Consider the following 19,410-nt stretch of genomic DNA (forward strand, 5'->3'; position numbering starts at 1 on the left):
TGATGCCAGAGATCAAACTTGGGTTGACCAAGTACAAGGTACATGCTCTACTCATGTACCCTCTTTGGCCTTCTTTCATTCTTTTCTGCTTTTTGGGCCACACCCAGAAGTGCTCACGTGATCAGACTCTGAACTCAGGGATAACTCCTGGAAGATTCTGGCAACCATATGGGGTGCCATGGATTGAACCTGGGTTGGCAGCATGTAAGACAAGTGGCCTATCCACTGTACTATTTCTCCAACCCCCAGTGATGCATTTCATGTGGGAAAACAGTAAAGCACAGCAATCAACTCAGTCCTAGGTGGGGTTTTTGGTATGGTGAGGTGGGCAGTGCACATGAAAGTTTTCTGAAAATTTTTAGAAAGTGAACATAATTTACCATACCTGATAAAAGTCCTATCAGTAGCATCAACAACCAGCCAGAAAAAGCATCACTCACACTGTGAATTAAGGCCCAGGTTGATTCTTTGCTTTTATTGGTAATCTAAAGAGAAATGTAAAAACATTAATAAATGCTACATAAAACCCTTGCATTTTTCATTGCAACATGCACAATCAAGGAAAGAAATAGAAAGGCAAACCATCTAGCAATATAGACGAATTTGGAGTTACTTTTCAAATAATCCTTGGCTGAACTTACTGAACTTCATGGTACCCCATCTTCATCTACAGTACTGAAATGTTCATAAGTATTTTATTTAGAGCTCCCCTTTTAGCTACTAATTTCTGATAGTGTCAACCTGTTTTCCTTTGTTACAGGGGTCTCTTTCTATCCTGGAGGAGGATCTTGACCCACACAGTAAATAGTCTGTTTTCTTTCACAAAGAATAAACAAACAGGCTTATTTTAGCAGTGAAAGTATAATGTGAGGTTTGCTATCCAGGGGTAGGGTTCTAGTCAGGCAAATTCCAGGACTTGCTCCTACAACCTCCTAACCTGTACAGAGATGCTAAATGAGATTAAGGTGAATCTCTTGACTTTAAAAAGACTGCTGAGAATAGGTGAGGAAATAATGATGTTTATCTTTTAAGTCCTAACCTTGCTACCTCGACACTTCAATACTCACAGCTCAAGCTCAAGCATTGTGAGCCAGGAAGTTGGCTCAAAGGGCTGGACTACATATCCCTGGCACCACATGGTACTCCCAGCAATAAGCAGTCCCCAAGCACCACTAGCTGCCCCCGCGCCAAAATAAAATCCAACATTCTCACAGTCTATCAGCGTACTTTCCCTTTATCTCTATTTTTTGTTTCTGAAACTGTTACTTAGCTATCTACCTTGACTTAGCCAAATTACAAAATATAATAAACAATTATTATAAATATAAACAAGCCATTATATTGCATTTGTGAAGCCCTGGGGTCAACCCTTGAAATTGTAAATAATTTTTAATTAAATTTTTTAAACAGCTTTATTATTATTATTGTGGCTTTTGAGCCACACCTGGAGTGCTAAGGGCTTACTCCTGGCTCTGTGCTAGGGGATCATTACTGGAGATCTCAGAGGACCATAAGTGGTGCCAGGGATCAAGCCTAGGTCAACTGTGTGCAAAGTAAGCACCCTACCCACTATACTATTTCTCTGGCCCCTAAACTGCTTGAAAATTCATTTAGATGTATGACTTTTCTTGTTTCAAAAGGGCCCAGGATATTGCTCAAAGGTAAAGCTTTTGTCTTGTATGTATAAAGCCCTGGATTCAATTCCTGGCACCAGAAAAAAAAAAAAAAGAACTAAACCACTGGGGCTGGAGATACAGTACCGGGGTTCAGATGCCTGTCTTGCATGTGAAAAACTCAGGAACCCCCCTAAACACTGCTAGGTATAGCCAAAACCCTCCTCCCACCAGAAAAAAAAAGTTTCTAGTTTCAGTGCTAAAAGTACAAGAGGTGATATTCCCCCCTTTAACAATGAATTCATTCTAATGATGGTTAATGCTAAAATGTCTCCTTTGATCAATTGATAAATACATTTTAATTGATTTTTATCTGATTAATTGATATAACTTGTCTCTGCTGCAACCATTTTATTGGAACAGGAAATATCTCCTTGCCATCTCATAGGTGATTTTCAACATGAAGACAAAACTAAACTCTAAATTCCAGTGAGCAGACCAAAAAGATAGCTCAATGGGCTGAGCAAATGCTCTGCATGCAGGAGGTCCAGGTTCTATCTCTGGCACTACCTGGTTCCCAAAGCACTACTGGGCCCAGAACTAGAAGTAGACCCTAAGGTATGGTCCAAATCCCCTATCCCCTGCAAAATAAATAAATTACAGAGAACTAAAAAACATAAATACAGAATTTTTAATAATGATTACCTTGTTGAGCTAGAATTTTTTAAAAACTACCTGGGATTATCACAAATCCAAGGATTACAAATGAATTTCACAAAGCCTGTACCTGGGACAACCAGGCTCCTAGATTCAGATGCTTGTAACAAAATCTCTCAGGAATTAGCAAAGGCTTAAGAATAAACAGTTGCTTCAGCCTGACTGCTCAGCAGCCAATTTTTTAAACTAAGAGGCAAAATAGAAAGAGTAAAAACAAACAAACAAACAAACAAACAAAAACACCTACTGTTGGCTGAGGAACCATATCTCCCAGAGATCACATTCTGAGTAAGAATCCCTGAGACTGGTGTCTTATCTTTTTAATAATCTTTCCCCTTGGTCCAGGACACAAACTAAACCTTGATTTAAATGATACACAGCAAGAAGTTAAAGGCAAATGGCCTCAGCAGACTGTTCTAAAATGCTTTTTAAAAAAATGCTTTCACCATGTTTGGAAAGAGAAAGGGGGGTGGGGTGGAATTCTCTTGTCCAAGTCAAAAGAATCTGTGCCACAGCCCTAAGTACCATTTATTATCTATTCTATTGAATAAATGTCCTGAATTTGAATGTTGTTTGGCCTTGTGGTTTAGTTTGAGGTGAATCCACAAATCTGCATTGGTTTCACCATGATGTGAGTGTTATAATCATGCTTATGCTTATGATGTGTTACAATCACATGGAGTTTATCCTATATGTTTCAATAAACACTAAGGCTCTGAAATTGCTTACTATATTCCCTTAAAAAGAGCCCATTTTCTTTTTCCTTAGTTCTAAAAATCTTGTTTCAAGGAAAAACCATAAAAAGGATGAGAGACAGGGGAGGAAGATCTTTGGAAATTTATTTTGTTTCTACCTAGGAAGTTTTTTGCCACCTCTCTACAGAGGCAATTTATACTTTTTTTCAGGGCTGCAAAGATACTTTCCAACCACTTTTTTTATAGAAAGCTAAATCAAAAAACTCTTGAAAATCATACACATATAAAATTTAAAAATCATTTGAAAAAATAATATCCTACATTACTTATAAAATCAGATTCAGCCACATCCAAGGATGAAGAAAGGAATACTTATAAGGTTCACATATTTTCAACTACTCTTCCCGATACACTCATGGTCCATTTTTCATCTTACCTCTCGATGTCTATCCCGATCCCGAGATTTCTCTCTCACCCAGTCAATAGTATTGAAATCATCATAGGTTCCCACACCAGGGATTGGTTCCTCCAAGAAGTCCATCATCCTAGCTGAAGAACCTATTCCTCCACCATTGTATGACCTGTCTTCTATATTGAACAGGAAACAGACATTAGTACCTCTGACACTGCAGACTTTGAACACCTCTATTCTACGCCCTACAGAGGAATCCCTTCAAATGATCAGATAGTGAGAATAAAGTTGTGCTGATCAAGTAACATATAACTGACGAGAACATCCATCCCATTTAGAGGTTCTTGCAGTCTAGGCATAAAATGATGGATGCCATAAGGGCAGTGCAAATGGTAAAGGACAAATGAGAGTTGAACAGTACAAAGGGAGAATTGAAAGGAGTATGAAGTGCAGTGGGGAAGGATTTATGAAACAAAAGACAGGAACTTGAAGCAACATAGCTATTTCAGTTTCTATTAGGGAAGGGAGACAAAGGATCAAAGGTCTTTGCACACACATCACATTAGAAACTAGTTTACATTTATAAGGCAGTAATTCAATCCTAGGAGGGGGCGCTTGCTTGAGCAGGGACTCTAAAAGAAAGTATATCTGCCACTTCTATAGTTAAGCAGTCTGGAATGTACACACTTCCCTTTAATAGGAATAAGATTTTTTCCTAATTCATGGACCTTGTAGAAACTTACTAAGTCAGACCAGTCACAAGCAAGACATCACAGAAGACTCACAAAAAGAGATTTAAAGACCAGTGGATGGCTCAGAGATGAAATGGCCACCCTATTCCCTCAACTCGGCACAAAAAAAATCCTTATCAGTCTTCTATCCTTTCACTTCTAGCATTCTTTTTATAATTACCTTTGCAAATGCTTGTCTCCTTTCTAAGGAATAAAGTTAAGCCCACCATTTTATTCATTGTTGACTCTCCAGCATGAAGCACATGAAGCACGTATTTAAGACTAAGTGAAGATTCCCTGAGTCAAAGTTTTATTTTTTCTTCTGAAGGGTTGCCCTGCTCCAAGCAGTGCTCAGGAAATACAGGAAACCCCTTCAAACAATTCTCAGCCAATCAGGGCTGGCAGTTCAATGCAATCACTGGGGTCCTTAAGGGCTATACTCAGTGATGCCTGGGACCATATGGGATCAAATCAAAATCAGTGTCAGCAGCATGAAAGGCATGTACCTTATTTTTTTAAAAAAAATTTTAATGAATCACCATGAGGTACAGTTACAGACTTACAAACTTTCGTGCTTACGTTTCAGTCAAGGCATGTACCTTAATCCCTGTACTATCCCTTAAGGCCCTGAGCCAAATTATTTGCCGAATATAAAATGGAGGTAGTCAAACAGAAGTTGTACTCACACAGATTAGTATTGCTCAACAACTAGTTCAAATATTTCTGCATATCCTCTGTGGGACAATCATTTGATAATATAGATAAAATGTAAAATGGGATTCAGGAATTTATGCAAATGCATGCTGATCAAAGCTGCTAAACAATGTCATCCCTGAATTTAATCACCTAAAAATGTTCCCATTTGCTGCATCAATCTTTTCAGGGAGAGAGCTGTATCCAGACTATTTGGTAATAAATACTTCTTCAGAGATCAGTGTGGGCTTGAATTGACCTCCTACATGCAAAGCTATCCCTCTCTTCCTACTAAACTCCTAACAGCTTCATTGGTCAATTTGAATTAACTCCCAGAGGCCGAGGCCACTGGCCTCTAGATAAGAAGTTCAGAATACTTAATTCAGTATACCTTCTAAGGTAACCCTCCCCCCATTTGAAAGGAAAAGTCCCACAGAATTGGAATAAAATTAAGGATGGGGGTGGGGTTGGAGTGGTGTGGAGGAGGCTAACAAGTTAATCTTAAAACCCAAACCAAAGTCCTTTCCAAATCTTCAAGCATATCTGGCTATAAGATGGTGGGCTACTGCTGAATCACCAGCCCAGCATTTCCTCTCATGTCAGTGGAATACTGCTAAAAGATTAATGCTGGTGTGTTGTTTGAGAGCTTGGAGGGAAAAAAGCTAGCTAGGAAATGAGGGCAGAATGAGAGGAGTGTGTGTGAGGGGTTGGGGGCGGAAGGGCGGGGGAAACCAAGCTGTTTCAATTCTGAAGACAAATGCTTACATGAACACACACCACTAACCAACCAGAAATGCACTTTTTCAAGGAGGTTCTGCTTCAGTTGAATTTGTTCTGCTCTGGGAGTTCTCCTTTCAGGAGAAATTTTTAAAGACATTTGTGAAACGGACTTTTAAAATCACCTAAGAACTAGCCTGAGTTACATTATCAACTGAGGGAATTAAGACAAAATGAAGAACTGCAACAGCTCTCTAAGAGGAAAGAAAGAATCCTATTACATCACATGGTAATTTGAGCACGGCACCATCCTTCTTCCTAGGAGTCTCCTGTTAGAAACCCAAATTGTCAGCAGCTTTTCTAAAAGAGCAGGCAGTGATTAGAATCCACCAACAGCCGGTTTGTGATTCTCCAGACCCCCTTTCTCCCAGGGGTCATGCTTCGGTTCTTGGCTGGGCACAAGTCTGCTTACCTTCAATCACAGCTTTTTTTCTGCCTCAAGGAAGAAATAACCTTGGCAGCCCGCATTGAGTTATTTAGGCTGAGGAGCTTTTACAGAAGGTGCTCAGGTCTGAACTGCTTTGGAAGGGCACGGGCTGTGTTCTCTGCCTCTCACAGGAACAAACCTAAAGAACAACCAGTGTTCGCCCGGCGGTCAGAGTGTGATGTCACTGTTGGAATCACATGACCAGACCCTTGGACCAGCCTTGGAGAAAGGAAGATTTTTAACTGAGCACAGAACCCTTAAAGATGTAGTCTCATCTAAGTAAATGCCATCAAATGGCCAAGGCTGGGAGGGTAGTGATAAAGCAGGTCAGCTAGAAACGAGTCCAGACAAGTTCTTGTCCTCAGATTTTACTTAGCATAAAATTCAAGAAAGCACTTCGAGTTACAAGTATCCTAAGTAAAAAGAGGAGAGAGGCAAATACAGAAAACATTTCTGAGAAAAGAAAGGCTGTTGATGGTAAGAACACAGAAAATAACATAAGACTGAGCCAGAGATGTCAGACACAACAGAGCACAAGAAGTAGGAGTCTATTTGCAGAAGGGCAAAACAAACAAACAAACAAACAAAAAAAAAAACAGGCAAGCATCAATGTCAATTACAATGTTTTAGGATAAAAGCATCAGTAAATAGCAACATAACAAAGAAAAAAGGCACTTGCCTTCCACATGGCTGAGCCAGATTCAATCCAGACACCCCATATGGTCCCCTTGGCACAGAAAAAAGTAATTCCTGAGTGCAGAGCCAGGAATATCCTCTGGGCATTGCCGGATGTGACCCAAGACCCAAATATATACACACACACTCAACAACAATGACAAAAACATAAAAAGAAAAGTAAAGGGGAAACTTAGTGCTGCAGAGACAGAACAAAGAACTGGAGCACATGCTTTGCATGCAGCAGGCTGAGTTCCAAGTCTAAAGTTCAATCCCTAGCACAGCACAGACCTCCTCCCAAAAAAGTATTGCCAGGAGCAACTCCTCAGCACAGAATCAGGAGTAACCCCTTGCCTCAAGGTATGATCCTAACACTGAAAGAAAAAAGAACAGACACAGAGAAAAGGAAAACTGAACATTCATACCCAGAGGAGAGACAGGGTCATAATCTAGAAGGAGCATGTTAAGAAGGGTGGGTCTTTTGGAGTGCTTATACTTTTTTTCTTGATCTCAATAGTCATTATATGAGATTTAACACTACAACTATTCTTTAAACTATATATCCATGATTTATATCTTTACAAAAATCATAGCACTGTAGCACTGTCCTCCTGTTGTTCATCGATTCGCTCGAGCGGGCACCAGTAACGTCTCTATTGTGAGACTTGTTGTTACTGTGTTTGGTATATCGAATACGTCACGAGTAGCTTGCCAGGCTTTGCCACGCGGGCATGATACTCTCGGGATCTTGCCAGGCTCTCCGAGAGGGGCGGAGGAATCGAACCCGGCTCGGCCAGGCTGGCTGCGAGTTGGGTTTGATTCCTCCACCCCTCTCAGAGAGCCCAGCAAGGTACCGAGAGTATCTCGCCCCCATGGCAAAGTCTGGCAAGCTAGCTAATCTCAAAATGGAGACGTTACTGGGCCTGCTCGAGCAAATCAATGAACAATGGGAGGACATTCTAAAAATTGTGATTGCTACTTAAAAATTCCTAATAGGAGAAATAAATTATTTTACATACATAACAATACTGGTGACAATGATATAATCACTACTTTAAATTTTTATCAATTTGGGCATTAAATTTTCCGTACTCTTTAGCTAGGTGAGCTATGGATAGCTGACCTGACAACAAATAGTTGAAGCTGTGAATCACAGTGTATATCCATTTTGGTTTCTTTTTTCTTAGTGGAAAGAAATAGTAAATTCACAAAACTTAAGTTATCAAGAATAGGAGCAGAAATTATAGCATCCAGAACCAACTAATGATATGCAAAAGAAGTTAGGACATAAAAGGCATAGGAGAAAAAGTAGTTAAGAATTAAGTTTCTGGTGTGTAATCTCTGATAGGAAGGAAGAAAATAAAATTAAACAATACCAACCATCTGTGGTAAGTCTAATTCAGTGTTTTCCAAAGTGGGCAATACTGTGCCCCTTGGGAGCTCTGAAATGATCCTGGAGGGCAGTTGGAGCTGCTTTCTGTTTACTCATTTTTAAAAGTAATTTTTCCATTCTTAAATTTTATTAAAGCACTATGATGTACAGTTATTCATAGTTAAGTTCAGTTTTAGACATACAATATTGCAGACTGATCCCACCACCAGTGTCAACCTCTCTCCACACTAATGTTCCCAGGTTTCCTCCCATAGCCCATCACCAGCCTGCACCCTGCACTCTTTTTTTTTGCTTTTTGGGTCACATCCAGCAATACCCAGGGGTTACTCCTGGCTTTGCACTCAGGAATCACTCCTGGCAGTGCTCAGGGGACCATATGGAATGCTGGGAATCGAACCTTGGTCGGCTGCGTGCAAGGCAAACGCCCTACCCGCTGTACTATTGCTCCAGCCTCACCAGCCTGCACTCTTGACAGGTACCTTTCTGAGTTTAGCTGTTATAGTTTGCATCTCTTGATATTAGTGTTGTTGACTCTGCTCATTTAAAGAAGGTATATTTCCATAGGGGGTTCTGAAATGCTAATTTTTTTGAGAAGACCAAATAAGTGTGGGAAGCTCTGATGACTTTTGTCTCTATTTGAAAACAAAAGTAAAACTCACATAAGTTTTGAAGACATAGTTATATAAAACAATTTAAATCTCTAACAAAAAGTTGATTCCATTTATAGTTAGGGCTTAATTTGAATGAGAAAAGAGCCCCCCAACTCTAATCCACATAGCTTAAATCCACGAATAACATGCAGAAAACCAGCTTGAAATAAATGTCAACATTGTGGCAGGGAGATAGCTCTGCAAGTTGGAAATGTTAAGTTTTCAGACCTAAGAGTAATCTTCCAGAAAAACTGTTTCAGTGGTGTAGTTGCTACTCCCAGAGCTGAAGATCACTTCTGGGAGTTTTGGGGGGATCACACAGTGCAGGGGATCCATCCAGAGCTACAGTCTGCAGAACACACATTTGCAACTTGCAGAGCATTGGATATTTAAAAACACAAATCTTGAATGAGGAGGCATAAAAATAATGTATTTAACTCCTTTCCCATTTTGGAAACCAACTTAACATTTATTTCCTAAGAATCACCTGAAGCCTAAAAGTAGAAAACCCCTTCAAATCCAAGAAATAATATTCCTGCTTGAGAATGTTTATTTAAATCCCTAACCAATATTCCATTAGAAATTTACCTAGGGGAGATGAACAGTAACTGATTAAATGGACTAGTTAAACAGTAACCAAAACAAAAGGGGAGAGGATAAAAAGAGACCTCAGACAGTAAAATATTGCTTTAGTAACATCAGAACTATGTAAGGACTCACTGGCAAAAGTTGCATTTATACAGACTGTTTAGGTAGCACTCGAAGAAAAAGGGTTTAGGCTATTATCATGTTTCACATGGATCCAATTTTTAAAGATATATTTCAGCATTTACAGGGATATATATAATTTTTTTCGAGCTGGAACCACAGCTACAGAAATTTCAGCATCCTTTCTTTCACACAATCAGAAAATATTCCTGTGGTCATTTAAATGTTGCTTTCATTCAACAGCATGTCACATTCCATTCACCTCTCTGAGAATAAATTAGAGTCCTAACAATTAGTAAGCATTTAAGGTACTATCTATCAATTTGTATCTCCAGGTTTGTTTTTGTTTTTGGTTTAGCTTTGACTTTACTTTCTAATTTATCAAACTCAAAGACAGAAAACCAAGTTGTTGGTGAAGTAGTCCTCTCACCTAAGCCCTGAATAGTATCATGGGACCATATTATCTTAGTTGGACTTCCAGACAACTTATTTAAGGCAGCTATTCCACTGGTATTTACCTCCACAGTCACATGATCACGGTCACGGTACTCCAGCGGGCCCAGTAACGTCCCCATCATGAGACTTGTTGTTACTGTGTTTGGCATATCAAATACAACACAGGTAGCTTGCCAGGCTCTGCCATGCGGGCGAGATACTCTTGGTAGCTTGCCAGGCTCTCTGAGAGGGGCGGAAGAATCGAACTCAGGTCAGCCATGTTGGCTGCGTGCAAGGCAAACGCCCTACCGCTGTGCTATTGCTCCAGCCCAATGATTGATAAATAATGAAATATTTCCCTAGTTGTTGATAACAACTGTCTCTTTTTTTTCCAAGTTTTTGAAACTTTTAAAGAAAATATTTGAGATTTTGTGGTTTACAATATTATTAACAATGGGTTTTCAGACTCACAAATAAATCTCAGAAGAGCAAAACAAGCTGCAGAGATGTCTCCAGTTCCAGCACCAGGCTGAACCTCATATCCGGGAAACCCTGGAGGGGGGCAGGTAAGTTCCCCCCACTCACCCTAACTGAGGTGCAGAAACCAAAAAACTCCAGAACCAAATCGCTGCCATCCTCACAGCCGATCTTCACAGGCTCGGATGAACTTCATGCATGAAAAAATCTGTTGAAAAACTCAGGTATGTGGGTTTCATAACTGAAATCTCCAGGTTCTCTTGGAGTTGGAGATGGGCAACCTTCCCCCATCCCCCTGTTCTTCCTAGAACCTGGAATTCATGACCACGAACTTCCTCTGACACTATATAAGCTCATTAACTTGCCATGATCCAGAAACTCACAAATAAATCTCAGAAGAGATCAACAAGCTGCAGAGATGCCTCAGACCACAAAGTCACCATCTAGTTAAAAAATTTAACTCCAGCTGTATCACCTTATTTAAAATGTTAGAATTACTGGAGCGAGTGGACACATTTGTGGCCTCACGACATCTCATACCAATGACATAACAGGAATAGCACATACTGGATAGGATGTAAGGTGCAATGTAACCAATCTCAATTATTACACAAGGCTCAACCTGTACCAACATGTTAGTAATCTCTTATACAAGGGCTCAATAGCTCCAGGTGAGATACATCAATCTTCACATACTTTATTCTAAGGAAAACTTTTTGATCAGTTTTAGAACTTTATTCATAACAACCAATACAAAACAAATTATTTAGGGCCTGCTATTGGGACAGCTTGGGTGGTGGTTGGGAAAGTTCAAAATAATGGTGGGGGCAAGGTGTAATGGTGATACGATTGGTGTTGGAATATTGAATGTAATAAATTATTGTGAACAACCTTATAAAAATAAAACAAAAATTAAAAAACAAGTTTTTTCATGTAAGAAATTCTACCACCACATCCATCACCAGTATAATCACTTCTCTCCCCCAAGAACCCCAGCGTGTCTTCTTCTCAATCACCCACCCCAAATAAGTTGTGTGGATTTGTTCTTCCATTATGTTGAGTTTGGCCATTTGCTGCTAACTTGTTGTGCATCTATAAGTTTCACATATAAGAGAGATCATTCTGTATTTACCCCTTTCATTCTTCACTCAACCTGATATCCTCTAGTTCCATTCATGCCACTGCAAATCACATGGTTTTTCTCTTTCTTGGAGCTGCATGATATTTTATTGTGTATATATACCACCACATCTCAATCCATTTATCTGTAGTTGGATATTTGGTTATTTCCATATTTTAGCTATTGATAACAACTATTTCTTAGGGATTCCCATACCATGCCCACCTATTGGCTAGGAGATCATCAATGTTCACACCACTAAAACAGCAGGAGGCTCCAGGCAGGCCATTGTCCAGCCCTATGTCTGACAACCAACCTCACCACCACCTGTATTATTTTGAGTGTCACTGTGGCATACGTTTCAGTTAGGGATTCATGGCTTTTCTTATGTTCACAACATGTTAAAACTTGAAGTGGACTTAAAAGCAGGAGGCACAAGAGAAGAAATGCTATCCCTGCTCTGCTGAAAACTAGACAACATGAGGTTATGAGAATTGTGGGTAATATAAACACAAAAATGGCAACAAATTTATGAAAGAGACTGTGACAAAGAATTTTGAGAGTAATGAGAAGTACAGAGAAATGAAAGGGATATGGTAAAGAGATAAGCATAAATCAAAATTCTAGTAAATCCACTTCTGGACTTCTTGGTTGCCAGTGGATACAACTCTGTCCTGACTGAGTTGTAGACACTGGTGTTGGAGTATATGTTTTATGATTTCTATGTTAAATATCTCCTTCAATCCAAAACTCACTTTTGTTACCAAGGGAGCCAGAAGGCCAACTGCCAGATTTGCCAGAAGTAGGCAAAAGAATATGGGGAGTATGACTTGGTATCTATCTTCAGGCACCCACTGACAAAACTGCCACAAAAATCAAGACAAGGGGCAGATAGAACAAAGTTCCTAAGAGGGTTATCCTTGTAATGATAAAATCCCACAGCTCCATTACTTTGCTATTCATTCCTTCTTTCTCTATTGTACACATTTTATTGGAATGATAAGAGGATTAGGGAATGTTAACAGAGAAAGAGTGGGGGGACATACCACAGTGTCAGCAAGTCCTGTGGCTAGCAAGATCCTGTGTAATAGCTTAGAATTACAATTTTAGAAGGAGTCATTTCCCAATTCTTCTGTACCACATTGGAGGGTCAGTGCAGGTAGGGTGCTTGCCTCCTATCCCACTTGAATGAATTAAGATGCAAAAGGAAGTTGAGGCCTAGAGATTAAAATTTAGTCTTTGATTGGGACAGGAGGTGGAAGATGAGGTCAAAAGTGTAAGACAGAAAACAGTTATGAGGAAATTTCTTGGTTTCATGGAAGGATTGTGATGTCATGGGTAGAGAAATGAGTAACAAAAAACATGGATATATAAAATTTAGAACTTACTCTTAAAGAAACACTTGCAACTGTGCAGACTGATGTGATTTACTCATCGCAGCACTGTTAGTAGTAGCAAAACCCTGGAAACAAGAGTCCAGAAATGGGGGAATAGCACAAAGAAGTAGACCGATAAGTACTGAAATAGAAAAACCCTCCCAAACATATTACATGAGAAAGCAGGCCACACAGTAAGTATAAGGCTGGGGAGATAGTCTGAAGGGCTGGAGAGAATACCAGGCATTAATCAGGTACAGTTCCATGACACTTCAAGTACTGGAGTGTGGGGCTCTGTTGGTCCCCAGCATTGCCTAGAGTCGAGCACCAAAAAGGTCAGGCCAGCATGGATCATGCTGGAGGGTCATATCATCCTGCATAGATCCCAATCCCTGAAAAAGACTATGGACATTCCAAAGGAAATGAAATCTCGTCAAATAAGAAGCAGCATATGGTTATTTTTAAGTGCGTATCTGGGTTGACTGTATAGAAAATAAATGGAAAGGGCTGTGCTGAATTATTTGAGGCGTTAGCTCCAGAATGGGAAGTAGAGTGGGGTGGGGGGACACCCACCTTGACATTTTATATACAGCTGTTCTGTTTTGAACTTGACATTTTATATACAACTGTACTGTTTCAAATTTTTAGTAGAAGCATGGTTGTGTGCAACATTAAGTGGTTCTAAAAAGAAAATGATGATAATGCAGCTACAAGAGTGGTTGCAAACCACACTACCAAATCAAAAGAAAAGAATTAAACAGTAGAGACTAGATATTGCAAAGGGAAGACTTCCATTCTGATAGGCACACCAGTAGCGTATTCAGAAATAGATCAAGTTCCTGGACAATGCTAGAAGGAGAGTACCAAGATGATTTACTGAATTTTTATTTAATTAATTAATTTGTTTTGGGGGCCACACCCGGCAGTGCTCAGGGATCACTCCTGGCAGGGATCAAGGTACTAAACGCAAGTTAGTCACATACAAGGCAAGTACCCTGGCTGCTGTACTATCTCTCTGGCCCAGGTTTACGTCATTTTAAAATAAAAGTTAGTGGAAATTCAGTTTAGAATTTGTGTACTGTTCATCAGTGAGAAGTTATGTGTTCTAATCCTAGCTCCAAGACCTACTGGTTGTGTCACCATGGGCAGCGGCAAGTCTGCAAGATTGATGTTCTCCATCTGTAAAATGGGGCCTATGAATTTTTGGTGGGAGAGGTGGAATTGGGGTCACACCTGGTGGTGCTCAGAACTTACTCCTGGCTCTGCACTCAGGGATCATTAGTGGAGGACTCAGGGAACCCAATGTAGCATAGGGACTGAACCCAGGCCATCCACATACAAGACAAATGCCTTAACCCCTGCACCATCCAGTCCCAAAACGTGTGATTTTCAAGATCTTTTCCAACTATCATACTTTGTTCTTTCAGCAAAGTTCTTTACTTTTTTGATCATTTACTTTGTTAAATGACTTTTGAGACCTTACCTTTGAGGCATTCCAAATGGTATTTTGATTCCATAGTTATCTTAGAACTCTCTTCTGAGATGATAAATGGTACTATCCTTCAAAAAGTATTATCATCTCATCAGATATTATGGGGCTACCAAGTCCTAATGCTAAGCACCTAGCAAACCACAGCTACACTAAAGTATCTGCTTGCCAGAGACCAGAAAAACATCCAGAACTTATTTTAGAGGCCCTTAATAATAGCCCCCTCCTCTTCCATGCACCACAAAACAGAACAGGATAGGTTTAAAACAATCCACTAAAGATTTATGGTATTGCAAAGGGGGCTCAAAAACATACCCCTTCTCCCCACAAAAGACCAGCAAGATAGTCCAAGAGTTAAGAGGTTTGCCTTTGCATGATTAGATCTCGGGCACTGCATATGGTCCCCTGAGCATTGTTCAAAGTGACTTTTGAGCACAGCCCAGGTGTGTCCCCAAAATAACAACAATAAAAATTTTCCCCTTCACAAGGAATCAGAGTGAAAGGAAAAGTAAACAGGGAGCTTCTAGGTACAACTCTAGCAACAAAGCTTCTAACACGCCACAACAATCCATATGCAAAAACTGCAGCAATGGAAAAGTCACTTAACTTTTCTCAGACTCATGAGAGTATAGCTTTTTAAATTATGGATTGTGATCCCCTATGGGTCCTGTAAATGAAGGGGGACTGAAAAAAAATAGCAAGAGTAAAAAGCTTCTGGCACTCAGCAACCCAAAGTTAATTCCAAATCAGCTGTGTCATGACTCTGATGTGCTTCTGGCAATGCTTGCTGTGTTGTATTTCTGTGATGAAAAGGGATTATAAGTGGGAAAAGTCCAGGGGAATTTCAGGGGAAATAGCAATCTCCAAATCTGAAAAGACAGGTTCATCGAGAGACACAAGGAGAGGAAAGATCTGCTTACCTGAAGTAGAAACATGTCAGAACCATAAGGCAGTAGGGGCAGTTGAACTGCCACGGTGGATCACTGAAGGGCAAGTGTAGAGGAGAGAGAGAAGAGGGAGAGAGAGCAAAAGAGAGAGAGACACACTACTTTCTCAGATCGTGAAGATCTGAGAAAGATCCCCTAGAGGCCCCAAGGAGGAGTGAGTGGGGGAGCAGGAATCCTTGTGAAGTAGCTTCATGCTTTTCCTATAACAAAAGCTTGAAGACCTGTGCCCCAGGGGGAAATACTTGGTCTGAGCCTTATTCCAGCTAGGGTTAGGTCATACCCAGCACTCCCACCCCAGCTCCAACCTTTTGGTCTTACCTAAGAGGGAAAAACACAGTCAACAGGGGCCTGGGTTTCCAGGAAATGCACTGGGAATGCAGAGGTCAGGGAAAGGAGAATAGGGCAGAGAGAACAAAATGCTTTTCCACTCAATGAATATGTAGGAAGAGCACAGTCACAGGCCCATCACAAACTGACATTTAATCAGAAGATTTAAAAGTGACCTGATCCCCAATATATTTCCATGACACCAAAGGGCTCCAGTGTACTGATGGAATGACAGCTGAAAAAGCTGCAAATCACAGAATAACTCTTGCAAAATTAAGAGGGGAGGCAAAAACAGAGATGCTAAATGAATTTAACCCTTTAGCACTGATATATTAAACAATAAATACAGCCCATCTCCAGGCGATTTGACACAAGTCCTAACACAATAAAATTAAACTAGAAACTAATAAAAGAAAAATAGCTGGGAAAATAACCAAATATTTAGAAATTAAGGCAACGTATGTTCAAGAAACCTAGGGGTTAAAGAAGACTAATGAAAAAAATTTTTTTTTCGTTTTGGGCCACATCTGCCGATGCTTAGGGCTTATTCCTGGCTTCACACTCAGGGATCACTCCTAATGGGGTACCTAATGGGAGCCAGGAATCAAATCCGGGTTGATTATGAACAAGTGTCCTACCCATTTATTACTACACCACCCAAAGGAAAAAATATTTTGAGAGTCTGGGAGATAGTTCAAAGGACTACAGTGAATGCTTTGCAAGCAGGACCCCCGAGTTCAGTCTCCCAGCACAACCTAACCTCCCCCGCCTCAAGTACTCATCTGGGAATAGTCCAATACCACCATGGGAGAGGAGGGAAGGGTAAGGAGAAGGAAGTAAGAGAGGGAGGGAGGGAGGGAGGAAGGGCGGGAGGAAGGAAGGAAGGAAGGAAGGAAGGAAGGAAGGAAGGAAGGAAGGAAATTTGAAAATTCGAAAAAAAAAATAATAAAGTCACCTCTGAGCCTGAGCAACAGTATGTGCAAGGGTATTTGCCTTGCATGTGGCCAAGTGGGGTTCAATTCCTGACCTCTCAAATGGTTCTTTAAGCTCCCTCAGGAATATGATCTCTGAGCACTGAACCAGGAGTAAGCCCTGCACATATCTGGGCGTGGCCCAAAAACAACAAAATCTGAAAAAGCTACATACTACATGATTTCATTTATATGAAATTCTGAAATGCAATTTTATGGAGACAGAAAATGGATTGTTGCCTACATTCAGCTCAGAAGGTAGGTGATTAAATAGTTGTAAAGCATAGGGAAATGTTTACGGAAGTGAAACTGAACTGAATAATATGGTGATAATGATATTTGTTACTAAGTCCTTGTCAGAACCCAAATCACTTTACATCACAAAGAACGGACCTTAAAATCCAGGGTGAAGGGGCCAGAGTTAGTACAGAGGTTACAGTGCCTGCCTTGCACACAGCTGACCTCAGTAGGAATGAACCCTGGCAACAGAGTCAGAAGTAAGCCCTGAGCACTGCCAAGTGAGGTCCAAACTCCTTATCTTCCTAACCCTCAAAGCCCAGGATGGAATAAAGGATGGAAAAAAGGTTAACCCATGTTACAAATTTGTGCAACAAGCTCAGTGAGATGTGGCAGTAGAGGAAAAAAAGTGCTGACCCAAGAGTGGGTGACTTGAAGTGGGTGGCATCTGTAAACATGGCAAAAGTAATTGTAAATCAGCACTGAACTCTAATTGAGAATTGACCTTTCTGTGGCAGTTATGGCTCAATTTTATTTTATTTTTTTTTCTCTTTGGATGACAATAGGCAATGCTCAGGGGTTACTCCTGGCTCTGCACGCAGGAATTACGCCTGGCAGTGTTCAGGGGACAATATGGGATGCTGGGAATCAAACCCAGATCAGCCGTGTGCAAGGCAAATACCCTACCTGCTGTGCTATTGCTTCAGCCCCTATTTTTTAATTTTTATTGAGATTCTGTGGTTTGCAATACAATTAATAGTGTTTTTCTCATGCACATAATTCCAACAGTTTGAAACCACTTTACCTGTAGACTGAAGTGCACTGCTTAGTAATGAACAGTGGATGATGCAACTACATCTTAGGTAAGCATGGGGAGGAGGTTTAGATGATCCATGAAGTAAAGAATTAGAATTAGAGATATTAGTAAACTTGCATATGTAGCTTACTGTAGATACAGGCAATTACATATAGATAACTATTTTTAACTTATATATGGGTCAGTAAAAATATATACATTTCCTCAGTGAGAACTTTGAGGACCTCATAGCATCATGACAAAATTGAAAGGTGCATGCCTGGTGCATAGATCTTAGTTTCTAACACCATTCTTCATTTAAAAGAACCTTGGAGAAATGGTTGAAGTAAGACTGAGGAAGGAAATTTACAACATGGTTCTAGAGCTCAATGTAAATAGCAGAAAGTAAAGTAGTCCTCCAGAAAACTGCACAATGACAAGATGTATCAAAAAAGCAGACACAACTCAAAGAGCCAACACTGTAAAATCTCAATAAAAAAAAGCCACAATGTCACAATGGAAGATAACCACAAACATAAAATAAATGTGAATTCCTACTGATGTAAATAGGTCAATAAATAATTTGGAGAGAATAGACAAGTCACCGGGAAGTAGAATTTAAATCCCTCATTTCTGAGTGTGAGTTATGCAGTGTCTTCTTTCCAAACTGCAATATGGGAAGGAAGAAAAACATCCCTTCATGGTGGATAAAGGTAACAAAAACAACCTCAGCTCAGTGGTCAAGATTCGGATATGTATATAACCTTTTTTAAAAATTTGCCTTGTTGGGGGTCAAACCCAGGGGCTCATACATCTAAGGCATGAGCTCTACCTCTGAGCTATATCCTCAGCCCTAATTTCAAAATAATTCTAGGCTGAAAGGGCTGAAGCACATGCTCTGATGCAGGATCCCTGAACTTAGGGGTTGCTAAGCACTACTGGTGTGACCCCAAAACATAGAAAAGATGTAATCTTTTCTAAGTACAATGAAAAAACTCAGAAGTCACAAAAAGGGTGATAAATCTGACTATGTATATAAATATATATATATATTTAAATATCTGGGGCTGAAGCAATAGTATAGCGGGAGAGTGCTTGCCTTCCATGCGGTCAACCTGGGTTTGATTTCCGGCGCCCGATATGGTCCCCTGAGCCTGTCAGGAGTGATCCCTGAGCACAGAGCTTGGAATAATCCCTGAGAAACTTGGGGTCTGGCCCCCAAAACAAAAAAATTTTAAGTATTTGTTGATTAAAAATGTTCACATGGGACCAGAGTGATAATAAATGTGTAGGGTGCTTGCTTTGCACACGGCCAACCCAGGTTTTTTCCCCCGGCATCCCATTGTCCCCTGAGCACCGCCAAGAGTAATTTCTGAGTGCAGAGCCAGAAAAAAACCTGAGCATCGCCAATTGTTATCCAAAAAGCAAAATAAACAAATAAATGTAGCACTGTAGCACTATCCTCCCGTTCATTGATTTGCTTGAGCGGGCACCAGTAATGTCTCCACTGTGAGACTTGTTACTGTTTTTGGCCTATCAAATATGTCATGGGTAGCTTTCCAGGCTTTTGCCGTGTGGCATGATACTCTCAGTAGCTTTGCTGGGCTCTCTCAAGAGGGGCAGAGGAATCAAATCTGGGTCAGCCCGCTAACTGCTGTGCTATCACTCTAGACTCAAATAAATAAAAAAAATTAAAAATTTAAAAAGTTAATAGACAAGTCAGAAATGAAAAAATATTGAACCT

The 19,410-nt window shown here is 40.3% G+C and overlaps 1 protein-coding gene across 1 annotated transcript in view; it reads right to left on the reverse strand.

The window, feature by feature from the left end:
• The window catches only part of CLCN5 (chloride voltage-gated channel 5), a 202,681-nt gene that overhangs the window by 25,726 nt on the left and 157,545 nt on the right, over nt 1-19,410 (reverse strand). Inside the window, exons 4-5 of the mRNA XM_056128623.1 lie at nt 3,462-3,613; nt 386-485 (exon numbers count right to left, since the gene is read on the reverse strand). Coding sequence (XP_055984598.1) covers nt 386-485; nt 3,462-3,613 — 252 coding nt within the window. The remainder of the gene's footprint in view (nt 1-385; nt 486-3,461; nt 3,614-19,410) is intronic.

The sequence above is a fragment of the Sorex fumeus genome, unplaced genomic scaffold, assembly GCF_029834395.1.
Source record: "Sorex fumeus unplaced genomic scaffold, SorFum_2.1 ptg000065l, whole genome shotgun sequence".
In the NCBI taxonomy this organism is placed as follows: Eukaryota; Metazoa; Chordata; class Mammalia; order Eulipotyphla; family Soricidae; genus Sorex; species Sorex fumeus.